This window comes from Carlito syrichta, unplaced genomic scaffold (assembly GCF_000164805.1).
Source record: "Carlito syrichta isolate Samal-C Ts95f unplaced genomic scaffold, Tarsius_syrichta-2.0.1 Scaffold311524, whole genome shotgun sequence".
NCBI classification, from domain to species: domain Eukaryota; kingdom Metazoa; phylum Chordata; class Mammalia; order Primates; family Tarsiidae; genus Carlito; species Carlito syrichta.
This window is the reverse complement of record NW_007255620.1, coordinates 247452-263062: the sequence shown is the minus strand read 5'-3', so window position 1 is coordinate 263062 and position 15611 is coordinate 247452. Positions and strand designations below refer to the sequence as shown.

Below are 15611 nucleotides of genomic sequence, written 5' to 3'. Positions count from 1 at the left end.
GTAGAGGTCACGTATGTTCTGCTTCTCACTGGGGAAGGGCCTCCTGTTTGGGTCCACTCACTCCAATTGCCATCTAGTTCATTTTCTTAGGCATGACTGGGTGTGGAGGAAAACTGAAGGGGAGTTTTGTGTGTGTGTATGTGTGTGTGTACACGTGTACACACATGCATGCCTGCAAAGGTGCAGCCCTATTTGAGTGGATTTGTATGTCTATGTACAGGTAGCATTCATATTTGTGTTTATGCATGAGCACCCATGACTCTACACATGTATACATATTTGTGTGTGCACATACCCACATGGTGTAGGAGTCATTTACATGGGCTTAGATACAGTGACGGGATTTGAGGGTAGGCCAGAGCTCACCTCTTACCTGAGACTACTCCCTGAGCTGAGAGAAGGGCTGGGACATGGGGCACAGGAATTGGTAGCTTTCTGCATGCCAGGCCTCTTGGCCTGGGCTTCCTTGGGCGGGTGCTTCACAGTGTGGAAAATTCTGTCCCTGTTGTCCAGCTCCCCTTCCATCTTTTGCCGGCTGGTAGCAGAGTGTGATGGCTGGTAGCCCTGAGAACTCCTTTTTCTCTATTCCAGAGGAGAAGTTTCAGAGTAGAAAATCATAAAATGTGTGTGTCACAATCCCCCCTCATCCCCAACTCCTCACCAGTGAACATTATATGCACCATCCACCCTGTTCTCCTTTCTCTAACCTCTCTGGCCTGGAAGAGCTGGATGCCTACCAACACCTCTCTTCACATGAGCTGAATCCTATCTGGCCCCCTCCACACTCCTTTGTTCACCATAGCTCTCTCTCTCTCTCTTATTTCACCCTGGGGGTCCACTATCTTTCCTCTCAAACCTTGTCTCCCCATGCTTCCCAGTCCCTGACTCAGTGAATTCCATGGATAAACACAACTAGGTAACCATCACCCAGGGCAAGAAACAAGATACTCTTAGCACCCCAGAATCCACCCACCATGCTCCTTCTAGCCACTACCCCCCAAAAGTACCACACTTCTGACTTGGAACACTACAGATTCAGGTCTCTCCTCAAACTTCATAAAAATAGAATTATGCAGCATATTTTTCTGTGTTTCTGGCTTCTTCTTCTCAATCTCATATTAGTAAGGTCCATCCACACTATTGCATATAACTGTAGTTCATTCCTGATTTATTTTATTCCACTGTGTGAATCACAGTGTGAACCACAATTTATTTAATGTGAGACACTTGAATAGCTCCCAATTTAGAGCTATTATGAGTAATACTGCTATATTGGGTATATTCCTAGTATTGGATTGTGGGGTCATAGGGTTTGCATATGTTCAGCTTTAGTAAAGTTAGTAGACTAGGCTAAACAGTTCTCCAAACTGCTTACTTGTACCATCTGGTCCTGCCAGAATCTGCCCTGGTCTCTGCCTCTCCTCTGTCTGCTGTGTCTAACCAACTTCCAGTCCCAGACACTGTCCGTGGTCCTAGCCCTGACCTTGGTCCTGTCCATAGTTCCAGTTTTAATGCTACTCCTGGGCTTAAATTTGACTTTTTTATCCATCCAGATAGTCAATAAGTATTTACTGAGCACCTAGTATGTGTCAGATGCAAGGAAACAGCAGCTAAGAAAAAAACAGGTACCATGCCTGCCCTTGTGAACCTTACAGTCTAGTAGGTAAGGCTGAAAGTAGACAATAAAGTAATAAAATAATATCATGTATTTATTTAAATATGATTGTAAATTGTTATAAATGCTACAAGTGAGACTTCCTTGGTGCTGTAATATCACATGATAGAGAGACCTGTCCTGGTCAGGAAAGCTTCCCTGAGGAAGTGATTTAAGGTTGAGATTGGAAGGATGAGGAGACCAAGAGAGAAGGGAAGAGTCTTCCTCATGGAGAGAACAGCACGTGCAAAGGTCTGGGGTTGAAGAGAGTAGGAAGGACCTAAGGAATGTCCATGGGGCTGGAGTAAAGGGAGGAAGAGAAACGTTATGGGAGATGAGGTGGGAGAGGCCCTCAGGGGCCAGATGATATCAGCAGGACTGTGTATAAGTGACCTAAAAGAATGTGGAAGGAAGACACTGAAGAGTTTTGAGGAGAGGGACATCCTAGCTGCCTTGGTGAGATTGCAGAAGCAAAGGTGGAAGCAGAGGGAAGAGCCAAGAGGTAACTGCAATAGTCAGGCAAGAGGTAGATGGTAGCTTATGATAGCAAGAGGGAAAGAAGGGAACTAGTTAGAGATGTTTATGAGAAAATGTCGGTAAATATGATGAAATATGGTGGCATTAAATGAGCTGTTAGGTTTCTAGCTTGTAAAACTAGACGAATGGTGGGGTCCTGAGCTGTGATGGGGAATTCTGGGTGGGCATGGAGTACAGGAAGATGATTATGAGTCCAGTTCCAGGCAAGTTGAATTTGAGGTGCCCAAAAGGAGATGCTAAGTAGGCAGGTGGATATATTACTGTGGAGTTAGGAGGAGATGTTGGGGCTGGTTTTACAGATTGGTGTATAGTTTAGAAATTAAAGTCATGAGTCTAGGTGAAGATGGGGGACTACAGCATTAGGACTTTACTGCACATTGCAGTCACTTAGGGAGCTTTTAAAAATGCTGAATAAGGGCTGGGCATGATGGCTCATGCCTGTAATCTTAGCACTTTGGGAGGCCATCATGGGAGGATCACTTCAGGCCAGGAATTCAAGACCAGCCTGGGCAACACAGTGAGACTCCATGTCCAAGAAACGTATGCTGAATAAAATTGGTTCCTCAGTCACATTTCAAGTGTTAAGAGCCACATATCCCACCTGGCTACCACATTGGATAGCATGGATACAGAACATTTTAAATGGAAGATGTGACTGTTTTGTGATTTTCAGAGAAGTCAAATAAGACGAAGACAAATGTCCCTTAGATTTTGTGACACTGAGGTCATTGGAAACCTTAGGGAGAGAGCTGTTTGGTGGGTTGAAGGGGGGTGGGAAAGCCAGGCTGAAGTGGATAGAGGCATGCACGGGCTATGGGGAAATGGAAACACCAAGTACAGATAAATCTTGACAACTGTGACCATACAGAAGAGAAATATGTGGTGGCTGAAGGGAATGTGAGATTGGAGAAGTGTTTTTCTTCCCCATCTAACTTTTATTCAGTGAAATGCATAAATCTTAAGTGTGCAGCCCAGTGAATTTTTGAATATGTATACATCTGTTTAACCACCACCCAAAGATTCAAAACATTTCTAGAATCTTCCCCGTGACTCATCTCAGTCAATACTACCCTAGAAGTAATCCTACCCTATCTCCTAAAAGCAAAAATTAACTCTGCCTGTTTTTGAGCATTATATAAATGGCATCCTTTTAGGGTGTTCTCTTTTTGCGCCTGGTTTATTTTATTTTGTTTAGAATTTTGTGCATGAAATTCATCCACATTGTTGCATATAACAATAGATTGTTTTTCATTACTATCTAGTAATCCGCCATGACTGCCACAATTTATTTATCCATTCTATTATCAAGGGGCACTTTAGTTGTTTTCAGTTTTGGTTAGTATGACTAAATCTCATAAACACTATTTATATGTCTTTTGGAGGATACATACAATCATTTCTGTTGGATATTTACCAAGAAGTGAAATTGCTGGGATATAAGTTATATGCTTTAGTAGATACTACCAGTTTTCCAAAGTGTTTGCATTAATTGATGCTGTTTACAACAGATGAGAGTTCCACTTGCTTTACATTCTTGCCAATATCAAGCAATGACAGCTCTTTTAATTTTAGCTATTCTGTAGAATATTTAGTGGCACCTCATTGTAGTTTTTTGTTTTTGTTTTTGTTTTTTTTTGAGTTGGAGTCTCACTCTGTCGCCCAGACTGGAGTGCAGTGGCACGCTCCCGGCCACCGCAGCCTTGACTTGCTGAGCTCCGGCGATCCTGCCTCCTCATTCTTCTGAGTAGCCGGAATTACAGGTGCATGCTACTACGCTCGGCTGATTTTTTTATTTATTGTAGAGATGAGGTCTCACCAAGTTGCCCAGGCGGGTCTCAAGCCTGCGGGCTCAGGCAATCCACTCACCTCAGCCTCCCAAAGGTGCGGGATTACAGGCTGAGCCACCGAGCCTGGCTGCATTGTGGTTTTAATGTGCATTTCCCGATGGTTAGTGATGTACACCTTTGCACTGTGCATTGGCCCTTTGGATATATTCTTTTCTGGAGTACCTGTTTAAGTATCACCAATTTTAAAAAATTGGTTTCCTGACTTGCTTGTTGTTTTGTTTTCTAGTTATTTATTTTAGATTTTAATCTTCTCTGAGTGGTGTGTGTGTGTATCTTACACATTTTCCCCCAGTCTGTGGCTTGTCTTTATATTCTCTTAATGAGGTCATTTGGTGATCAAAAGTTGTCAGTTATAATGAGGTCCAGTGTATCAATCTCTTTATTATGGTTAGGTTTTATGTGTATGTTCTGCTTAAGAAATATTTGTTTACTCCAAAGTCATAAAGATTTTCCCCTATTTTTTTCTTTTTTGTTATTCTTTGTCTTTATTGTTATGAAAGGTATTGCTTTATTTTACCTTCCAAATTTAGGCCCTCGGTCCATCTCAAATTAATTTCTATGTGTGGACATAAAGTAGAGATCGATTTATTTTTTATGTGGTTCTTCTAATTGACTCAGCACCATTGACTGAAAAGCCCATTCTTTCTCAAAGAAGCAGTGGCTGCTTTGTCATTAATCAGGTGACTACGTATGTGTGGGTCTGTTCTATTCTGTCCCATCTATCTATCTTTACACCTTTATAACAAGTCTTGATCTTTGATTTTGTAAGTCCTTAAGAGAGGGTTTTTGTTTTGTTTTGAGCTGGACTTTCACTCAGTTGCTCAGGCTGGAGTGCAGTGGCACACTCATGGCCACCACAGCCTTGATCTGCTAGGCTCAGGTGATCCTTCCACTTCAGCTTTCCAAGTAGCTGGAACTACAGGCATGCACCACCATGCCCAGCTAATTTTTATTTATTTATTTATTTATTTATTTATTTGAGTTGGAGTCTCACTCTGTCGCCCAGACTGGAGTGCAGTGGCCGCTCCCTGCCACCGCAGCCTCGACCTGCTGGGCTCTGGCAACCCTTCTGCCTCAGCCTTCCAAGTAGCTGGAATTACAGGCGTGCATTACCACGCCCAGCTAATTTTTTGATTTATTGTAAAGATGAGGTCTCGCCAAGTTGCCCAGGCAGGTCTCGAACCCATGGGCTCAGGCAATCCACTCACCTCAGCCTCCCAAGGCGTGGGATTACAGGCTGAACCACAAAGCACGGCTATTTATTTATTATAGAGATGAGGTCTTGCCAAGTTACCCAGGCTGGTCTCGAACCCGTGGGCTCAGGTAATCCTCTCACCTCAGCTTCCCAAAGTGCAGGGACTATAGGCGTGAGCCACCGTGCCCAGCCAAGGAGAGGGTTTTTTAAAAGTAGGAGATATTTGAGCTCAAATGAAAGCTGATGGGAAGGATCTGGTTGAGAGTGAGGGGTTAAAATAAAAGAGAAAGAGAAGGCAGTCTACACCTTAAGATATCTTAGAAGGTGGTAGGAACTGGGATCCAGGATTGGCAGGATTGGTCCTAGAAACTCCTCCACTAGTTCATTCAATATAGGTATGTTGGATAGCACACTTATCCAAAACATTTATGTGCCAAACATGGAAACAAAAGTGCCAGCAAAGATGAGGTCCCTGTTCTCATGGAGCTCCCCTCCTAGTAGTGGGAGAATCACAATTCAGGCAGCAGTAAATGCCGTGAAGAACATGAACAGGATATTATGATAGAGATTAATGGCAACTGTTCTGAGAAGTCTCTCAGAGTCAACAGCATGTGAATTAAGATTTGAACAAGAAGAAGCCAGTCTTTATGAGCTGAGTGAAGAGCATCCCAGACAGAGGGAACAATGCAAAGGCCCTTAAGCCAGTATGAATGTGTAGTGTTTGTGGGACAAACAACAGACCAGTGTGGGGGGAACACAGGTAATAAAAGAGCATGGTAGCCAAATGATATCAGACAGAGGTGGAGAACAGCTCTCCCTAGGGAGGGTAGCCTTTAGGGTTAGGCTAAATGTGGATTTTACATACATGTGAGTTGGTTAGATTAGTTGTGGGTGTGGGGCTGCGGGCATGTGTTGGAAAAAGGGAGGGTCCATTTTGTCTCCTTCTTTTTGAAGCTGCTCTCATACCTGCCCTCTCTTCCTGCAGCCTCCTGAATGATGCCAGTCCAGTGTCCTCTAACCTGCAGCCTGGCTATCCTGGTGCTGCTGGGCACAGCTGGAGCAGGCCCCTTCTCTTCACGGTCCAATGTGACACTGCCAGCACCACGACCTCCTCCCCAGCCAGGGGGCCAAACAATGGAGGCAGGAGGGGGAAGCCCCTCCTCTCAGCTTTATGAGCACACAGTGGAAGGAGGGGAGAAGCAGGTGGTATTCACCCACCGAATTAACCTACCCCCTTCCACTGGCTGTGGCTGTCCCCCAGGCACTGAGCCCCCTGTTCCTGCTTCAGAGGTGCAGGCCCTGAGGGTCCGGCTGGAGATCCTGGAGGAGCTAGTGAAGGGGCTCAAGGAACAGTGCACTGGGGGATGTTGTCCTACTGCTGCTCAGGCTGGCACAGGTGAGCAAGAGGTGATCACAGGAGAAGGCCACAAAAGAAGAGGAAGATGGGTTAGGATGGGGTGGGCAATGCTAGTTCATAAAGAACCTTGGTATGAATTAGAAAAAGGCACTCCTTCCTCACTCTTAGGGGTGTGTGGGTGCAGCCTAGATCACGACTTGGAGAGCGGATTTGGGCTTGATGTCAATCCAAGCATATACTAGGCTCCTGGGAGGACGCATATAATGCACGTATTAAGCAACCCGGAGCTAACATGGCCTTATGAAATGAGGCTGGTCCCAGAGGACCACTATATGGGCTCAACCTCTCTCCCCATAGACTGAAGCCTGCCATTCCTTCCTACTCCAGGTCAGACAGATGTGCGTAGTCTCTGCAGTCTCCATGGCGTATTTGATTTGAGCCGCTGCGCCTGTTCCTGCGAACCAGGCTGGGGGGGGCCCACCTGCTCGGACCCCACAGACACTGGGATGCTCCCCTCCTCCCAGCCCCCAGCCTCCGGGTCCTGCCCCGACGACTGCAATGATCAGGGTCGCTGTGTCCGCGGTCGCTGCGTGTGCTTCCCGGGCTACACCGGCCCCAGCTGTGGCTGGCCCTCCTGCCCCGGGGACTGCCAGGGCCGCGGACGCTGCGTGCAGGGCGTGTGCGTGTGCCGGGCCGGCTTCTCGGGCGCCGACTGCAGCCAGCGCTCCTGCCCTCGGGGCTGCAGCCAGAGGGGACGCTGCGAAGACGGACGCTGCGTGTGCGACCCCGGCTACACCGGCGAGGACTGTGGCGTGAGGAGCTGCCCTCGAGGTTGCAGTCAGAGGGGGCGCTGCGAGAATGGTCGCTGCGTGTGCAGTCCCGGCTACACGGGCGAGGACTGCGGAGTAAGGAGCTGCCCCCGGGGCTGCAGCCAGAGGGGGCGCTGCGAGGAAGGGCGCTGCGTCTGTGACCCCGGTTACACTGGCGAGGACTGCGGCGTGCGGAGCTGTCCCCGCGACTGCGGCGAGGGCGGGCGCTGCGTGGACGGCCGCTGCGTGTGCTGGCCGGGGTACGCGGGCGAGGACTGCAGCACGCGGACGTGTCCGCGCGACTGTTGGGGCCGGGGGCGCTGCGAGGACGGCGAATGCATCTGCGACGCGGGCTACAGCGGGGACGATTGCGGCGTTCGCAGCTGCCCCGGCAACTGCAACCAAAGGGGCCGCTGCGAGGACGGCCGCTGCGTGTGCTGGCCCGGGTACACGGGGTCTGACTGCGGCTCGCGCGCCTGCCCACGCGACTGTAGAGGCCGCGGGCGCTGCGAGAACGGCGTGTGTGTGTGCAACGCGGGCTACAGCGGCGAGGACTGTGGCGTGCGCAGCTGCCCCGGGGACTGTCGTGGCCGGGGCCGGTGCGAGAGCGGCCGCTGCGTGTGTTGGCCCGGGTACACAGGCCGAGACTGCGGCACGCTCGCCTGCCCTGGCGACTGTCGCGGGCGCGGGCGGTGCGTGGAAGGCCGCTGTGTGTGCAACCCGGGCTTCACCGGTGAGGACTGCGGGAGCCGTCGGTGTCCCGGAGACTGCCGTGGGCACGGCCGCTGTGAAGATGGCGTGTGCGTGTGCGACGCGGGCTACTCTGGCCAGGACTGCGGCGCACGCAGCTGCCCCGGGGGCTGCCGAGGCCGTGGCCAGTGCCTAGACGGGCGCTGCGTGTGCGACGACGGCTACTCTGGCGAGGACTGCAGCGTAAGGCGGTGCCCGCGCGACTGTAGCCAGCACGGTGTGTGCCAGGACGGAGCGTGCATCTGTTGGGAGGGCTACGCGGGCGAGGACTGCAGCATTCGCACCTGCCTCTCCAACTGCCACGGCCGTGGCCGCTGCGAGGATGGGCGCTGCGTGTGCGACCCAGGCTACACGGGTCCTGCCTGCGCCACCCGCACCTGCCCGGCTGACTGCCGGGGACGTGGGCGTTGTGTGCAAGGAGTGTGCAGGTGCTATGCGGGCTACAGCGGTGAGGACTGTGAGCAGGAAGAGCCTCCTGCCAGCGCCTGCCCTGGGGGCTGCGGCCCCCGGGAACTGTGTCGAGCTGGTCAGTGCGTATGTGTGGAAGGCTTCCAAGGCCCTGACTGTGCCATCCAGACGTGCCCAGGGGACTGCCGCGGCCGGGGAGAGTGTCGCGAGGGCAGTTGTGTCTGCCAAGACGGCTATGCTGGGGATGACTGTGGGGAAGGTGAGCAGGCAGTTTTCCCCAGTATGCTTGGTCAGGGACTGGGCTTCTGAGAACCAGTCACATGGAAGACCTGAGCCCGAGGTCTGAGGCAGAGGGGCCCAAGGACATGCAGGAAGAGTGAAGGGAAATCATGTATTGGTGGAAGCTGGGGGCGGGGGTTGTCAGAGAAGCCAGTCTACCAGGGGCGGCAGAACCACAGGAGCATGCTAGCAGGCAGGACTGGCCTCAGATCTCTAAGTGGTAGGCTGGGCCTCTTTAGTTGTGTTTAGGGAGATCCAATGTTCCTTTTCAGCTTTTCCCTACCCACAGAGAGTAGTGGGCTTTGGGATGGGCCTCTGAGTGTGGCCCTGAATAAAGGGGGCTGTGTTGCTTGGGGTGGAAGTGGGGTGGAAGTGGCTAACCAGTTTTCCCTACCCCATTATCTCCGGCAGAGATGCCAGCCATTGAGGGCATGAGGATGCACCTCCTGGAGGAGACAACAGTCCGGACAGAGTGGACCCGGGCTCCTGGTCCTGTGGATGCCTATGAAATTCAGTTCATTCCCACGGTGAGGGGGATGCCAAGCTCCAAGACGGGGCTGAGTGGGTAGGACTGCAAGGGGGTGCTCACCTCCTGCAGGAAGTTCTCAGTAGGTGCATTCAGGTGGCAGGGTTCCTGAAGCTGCTGTAAAAGCTTTCCTATCCTGCCGGACACCGCACTGTGGCCTATGCACTGCATCTCTGGCAAGCATTGGTCCCATGCATTTGGAACACCTCTGGTGACAGCTCATTCCTTCCTTAGGCTGTCCAGTCCATTGTTGGTTATCCCTGTTAGTCAATTCTTTTTGTTGTTGCTGAATCTGACCCCATTCTAACATCTGCTTATTGGTCTGGGCATTCACTAGCAGTTGGGATTTTTTTTTTTTTTTTTTTTGCTTTCCCTGTGTCCTACACCACAGGCCTTCAGGTATCTGGAGACAATAGCAATTACCTCACCCTTTATTCCCAGGCAAACCCCCCCTCCATTTCTTTACCTCTCTCCCCTAAGTCTTTGTACTCTGGATCCTTTACTTTCCAGTGCCTCCTGCTTTTTGAATATGCCCCCACCAAAAAAAAATGTGAGGGCAGAGAGGGGTTCACTGGCTAACCCTGGATTTGCTGAGCCTTTCTCAGAGTAGGCATATATTAACTTGTGGTCACCTTGTCAGCAATTTTGGTCAGATTTGGGTGTTTTAAAGTAGATTTTTTTTTTTTGAATTGGAGTCTTACTCTATCACCTGGGCTGGAGGGCAGTGGCACATTCCTGGCCACCACAGCCTCAACTTGCTGGGTTCAGATGATCCTTCCACCTCAGCCTTCCAAGTAGCTGGAACTACAGGCACCTGCCACCATGTCCAGCTAATTTTTTGATGTATTGTAGAGATGAGGTCTCTCCAAGTTGCCCAGGCTGGTCTTGAACCCTTGGCTCAGGCAGTCCTCTCACCTCGGCCTCCCAAAGTGCTGTTATTATAGGTGTGAGCCATTGTGCCTGGCTATAAGTAACTTTTAATGATAAAAGTCACATAGGCCCAGTGCAGAAAACTTAGGCAATACAGATAAACAAGGAAAAAGGAAGGAAGGAAAGAAGGAAGACAACATTCAACTATATACACTTTTTTAGCCTAAATATAGGCCTTTGCATTTGGCTCTGTTCAGTGTTATCTTTTTTGGTTTAGGCCAAGCTGTCCAGGCTGTTGCAATAATTTTGAGTCTGTGAACTTGTTCTCCCTCCTCCACATCATCAGTGCACTGCAAATCATTTTTTCTCTGTCTCCCTTCAACTTGCTCTTGAAACATTAGGGAAGCACCCTAAGGACAAAGCCTTGTGGTGTCTCATTAGGGACCTCCCTTTCTGCAGATTGGGCTTTTAGGATGTGGCTGCTTCCCTAGCTCTAAGTCATCTGACCATTCAACTCATGTTTTCTTATATCATCCCCAAAACCATGGGGTGTGGGCCATGTCACCCCATCTTCATCAGCTCAGCCAGAACTCTGAAAAAATAAATAAGTCTCTGGGCCCAAAGCCTTGGAAGGCATTAGGATAGAAGAGGACAGCCTAGAGACACTGTCTGTCATCATCACCCCACTTTGCCTGGTTTTACTGTTATACCCCTCAGGCCAGACCCCTACCATGTCCTGTCTCTCCTTACTCTCCAGCCAAAGTGGAGAAATCCCTTCTTTGCAGTGCAACCAAGATAGCTTGGATTTTTTCCTTCTTTTTAAACATTATTTTTTTGTTATAAAAATAATTTAATCACGAGACAAGAATTTGGCAACCAAAGAAAAGAAAAACAATTTTTGGCTGCTTCATACTAAAACAAGCACTGCTAACATTTTAAAGTGTTTCTCCCACTCTCTCCTTCTCTGTGTATATTATTTACATAGCTCTAATCTTGAAAGGGTGGGACTTTTAAAAGAAACTTTCCTAAGAAACTCCAGGGAAAGAAGAATTAAAATAAACACTTGAGATAAGAGGAGCTTTTAGGGCAGCTCTGAGTAAATAAATACAAGCCCATCCTGGGGTGTTGTCAAGGGTGCTGCTTTCCAGTCCAAGTCCTAGGTCTCCTCCCTTACCCAGAGCCAGGGTGGTGCCGAGCTGGCCTGTGCCATGCCTGGCCATGTTCTCAGCTCATCCTCTCTGCTCTGGGTATGGGTCTTAGTCACACCCGGGATCCTCTCTGAGCCTGGGTGTGGAAGACGCTCTTGTAAAATTGGTTCCCAAACACTGCTCTTAGGCCTGGACTACCAACCCCTAGACCATTCTTTCTGCTCCTCTGTAGCTGGCTCCTGGCATTGTACTTTTATCTCTGTCAAATTTCTGTTGGCATGGAGTATATTCAGTAGCTGTCTGTTATCTGGCCACTGCCATCTTCCTAGGAGCCTATCTTTACCTCACCCTCTCTCTCTTCTCAGAAGCATTTGTCTCTCAAAGCCCAAACTCTGCTATTTCTGGCTAAGGGACATATCTGGTTATTGGAATTGTTTTCAGAATGTAGAAGAAGAATGTTCCCTTCTCTCCCTGCATATGTGACATTGTTACTCTGACCCAGTGGTTTTCAAGTGTGTTCCCCTGGACCTGCAACTTCAGTGTTACTTGGGTGTTAGAAATGCAAATTGTCAGACTCCACCCCCAGATCTACTGAGTCAGAACCCAGTAATCTTTGTTGCAACAAGCACTCCAGGTGATTCTGATGTACCTTGAGCCTGAGGAGCACTCATTTGTGGAATGTTGCTATTTTGCAAAATTGCTACCTTCTGTACGAATGTGAGAGAAAGGATGAGGAAACTGAGGGAGGTGAGTCCCTGAATCAGAAAGAGGTTCGAGTATTCCTTGTCTGAGTGTATTCTGCGTCCTGGAAACCCGGGCTATGCCAGGTGTTCACTGGAACACAAAACCTCGCAGCCTCAGAAAAGTTTTTCCTTGGGTCTAATCTAAAATGGTGGCCTGTAGTCCCAGTTACTTGGGAAGCTAAGGCAGGAAGATTGCTTGAGGCCAGGAGGAAGTTTGAGGCCGCAGTGAGCTATGATTGCACCACTACACTCTAGCCTTGGTAACAAAGTAAGACCCTTTAAAAAAAAAAAAAAAGAAAGAAAGAAAAGACAAGGAAAAAATAAAATGGTAACAAGGGAGATGAGGGTGAGGTAAGCTCCAGGGACTAGCCAAAGTGGAGTCCTCCATCTGGAACCACAAGGCTGATATTAAGAATAAGGTGAAAAACTTGCCAAGGACAAAATCAGTGAAGCAGCCAAGCTTTACCAAGAGGCAGAGCCAGCTGCCAGCATCTGGCTAGACAGTCTACCTCAGACCAGTGAGATGGTGCTGGGAGATATGGGTTGGGTTGATGGACTTCCAGGATACTGTTCCAAAATTGATCTCAGAAGGAACCAAGAGATGTCTGAAGGGAGAAAAACTCTGGGGGATAGGCTTGTTGCACGGAAAGAACAAGTCATTTTCAGGAAGCATCCAAGGTGTGTGGGGGATGTTGGGGGTGGAGGATAAGGGGTGGGGAGGGGAGACAGAGGGAGGATGAACAACTACATTCTGGGAAGAAAGGGTAAGGATTTTATGGGTTATGAGGTGAGGCCAACCCAAGGTTTCCTAGGTTGGATCTTAGGGCAGGGTGAGTAGAAGAGGAATGGGGTCCTGTGTTCCCAGGATACCTTTTCAGTCCAGAAAACTAACAAAGCTTTATTTCATCCTCAACCCAGAAATCTCTACGTGTCCTTCTCATCTGGTTTTATACTTTGGTATTTACTATGTTGATTTCTCCACAGTTCTTTTGGTTTAGAAGAGTACCTTTTGAAATTTCCAATCCTACTTGGCTGAATGGAGGTGTCCCCATCACAGCCAACATAGCTAAGCAGAACAGAGCGTCCTTAGCGGCTGTCCTAGCTGGACAGTCCAGCAAAGTGTGGGGCTGTTAGAATGATCACAGATGTCCAGTTCTTCTGCTTCCCCAGTGGCTGGCACTCCAGGATACACTGCCTGGAGTAGGGGCCCAGCAGATGTTCTTCTGGGCCACCACACAGAATCACAATATCTTAAATGTATTCTTGGAGGAGGATTGTTTTTTTCACAGGCATTTGCTATACATAGAGATTTATGTATATGTCTAATAAAATTTAGATGTGGCCATACATTTAACTACTAGAATATGAGCTACCTGAGGACAGGGACTGCATCTTTTTTGTCTCCAATGCCCAGCATAATGCCAGGCTACATAATCAGCAATCAGGAAACATATTTATGGAACTTTGCATAGGTGGGCCTTGCTTTAAGGAGCCTACAAGCCTACTAAAGAGAAGGAAAAGTCCCTAAAGGGCAGTGTTGTTCAGGCTGAAACAGATGTTTTAAGGAAGAAGTGAGATTTGAAGGGACATCCCTGATCTCTTTCATTTATTCTGAGAGAAATGAGCTTAGGAGAAGCCCCTTTGTGCCCAGGTTGTCAGGGTTGCCAAAGGAAAGCCAGAGGGAAAGTCTGGTGTGAGTTGGGTGGAAGTCTGGTAGATGAACAGGGGGAGGTCCATGAAATGGGACTTTGGAGTCACACTGCCAGGACTTAAATCCCTGCTGCTTTCTTGATGTTGGTGACCTTGGCAAGATACTTGTCCTTCTGTGTTTCAGTTTCCTCATCTGTAAGATGGGACTACTAGGACCTGTCTCATAGAGTTGTTGTGAGAATTAAGTGATTCATCTCTGTAAATTGCTTAGAACAGTGGCAGGCATGGAGTCAATGTACTAGGCATGCTTGCTGTTACTGCCCATGCTCCCAGCTTGTATAGGGCCAAGTTCTACACCGTCCCATGTTGACACAGCTTGGAATTGGCGAAAGAAGAGATAAGGAAGATCAAGCAGCAGGGGCGAGAATGCCAGCCCCTGAGCTACCTGGTGCTTTCTCTCACAGACAGAGGGGGCAAGCCCCCCATTCACAGCACGGGTGCCCAGTTCTGCCTCAGCCTATGACCAGAGAGGACTGGCCCCCGGCCAGGAGTACCAGGTCACTGTCCGTGCTCTTCGAGGGACCAGTTGGGGCCCGCCTACCTCCAAGACCATCACCACCAGTGAGAGCTGGGGCTATGGGGGGTGGAATTCTGGGTGGAGATCTGGACTAGAGATGGAATGTCCTCTAGGGGAGGGGCTGGGTGGGGATTAGGCACTTGGAAGGAAAGTTGATGTCTAGGGCCCACCTGAGCCCTCCTCTCTCTAACTCTCTAACCCGGCTAGTGATCGATGGTCCCCAAGACCTCCGAGTGGTGGCTGTGACACCGACCACACTGGAGCTCAGCTGGCTGCGTCCCCAGGCCGAGGTGGACCGATTTGTGGTGTCCTACGTCAGTGCTGGCAACCAGAGAGTGCGGCTGGAAGTGCCCCCTGAAGCAGACGGGACACTGCTGACTGACCTAATGCCAGGCGTGGAATATGTGGTGACTGTCACAGCAGAGCGGGGTCGGGCAGTCAGCTACCCGGCTTCTGTCAGGGCCAACACAGGTATGGCTGGCCAGAGGTTAGGGAAGGGTCTTGGTTTCCAAGACTTGGAGCCCTTTCCTCAGAAGCCCAGGCCTAAGGTTTACAGGCTCCTCTAAATGCATTTTGCAGGGTGTGTGGCAGTCCCAAAACACCTGCTGAGAGCCTTGCTCTGTCCTGAGAACACTGGGGAAACAGACCCCTCTGGTGCTTGGAGTCCTATAGGAAGGCTGCAGGTTAGGCTATGGGAGGAACTGCCCAGGGAGAGAAGCAGTGAATAGGAGATGCTGTCTGATCCACCCAGATAAGGAAAGTTCTTATCTAAATTTAGGTACAGGGACAGGCCTTGTGCTGACAGAACTTGTGGGGACTCGAATTAGGCAAGATCAGAGATCATCAGACCTGTTGACTTTAGGATTGGGATTGCTAGGAGTTGGATCCACAGCAGTTATTTTCCACTAACCCTTAATGTTTCTTAACAGATGCCTGCATCTTTCTTTCTTTCTTTTTTTTTGTCCTGTGACAAGGGGACGCCCACCTCGCTGTAGCTCACATTCTCTCCCCCACTCCCCTTTCTCTCCTTTAAATACAGGGCCCCACCCGCTGGCGTGTGTCTTCTTTCCAGGGCACCAACAGTGGTGGACTTGGAGGGGGGTAGGGGAGCTTCTGGGACACTGACTCATTTCTCTCGGTTCTCTTTCCAGGTGGGGCTGGGGCACAGGAAAGAGGCCTCTGGCTCTGGTGGGAGGGATGGAGGGAGGGGCTGCCGTGGGGAGGAGTGCAGTGGGGAGCTGCCACTGACCTGTTCTCCCCT

General features: G+C 49.6%; 1 protein-coding gene across 1 annotated transcript in view; it reads left to right on the top strand.

Annotated features, from left to right (window-relative positions):
- The first annotated feature begins 6226 nt into the window (after positions 1–6226).
- Positions 6227–15611, top strand: part of TNXB (tenascin XB) — a 55789-nt gene continuing 46404 nt past the window's right edge. The window contains exons 1-5 of the mRNA XM_008068772.1: positions 6227–6629; positions 6978–8816; positions 9248–9363; positions 14238–14394; positions 14558–14821. Of these exons, the coding sequence (XP_008066963.1) occupies positions 6227–6629; positions 6978–8816; positions 9248–9363; positions 14238–14394; positions 14558–14821 (2779 nt within the window). The remainder of the gene's footprint in view (positions 6630–6977; positions 8817–9247; positions 9364–14237; positions 14395–14557; positions 14822–15611) is intronic.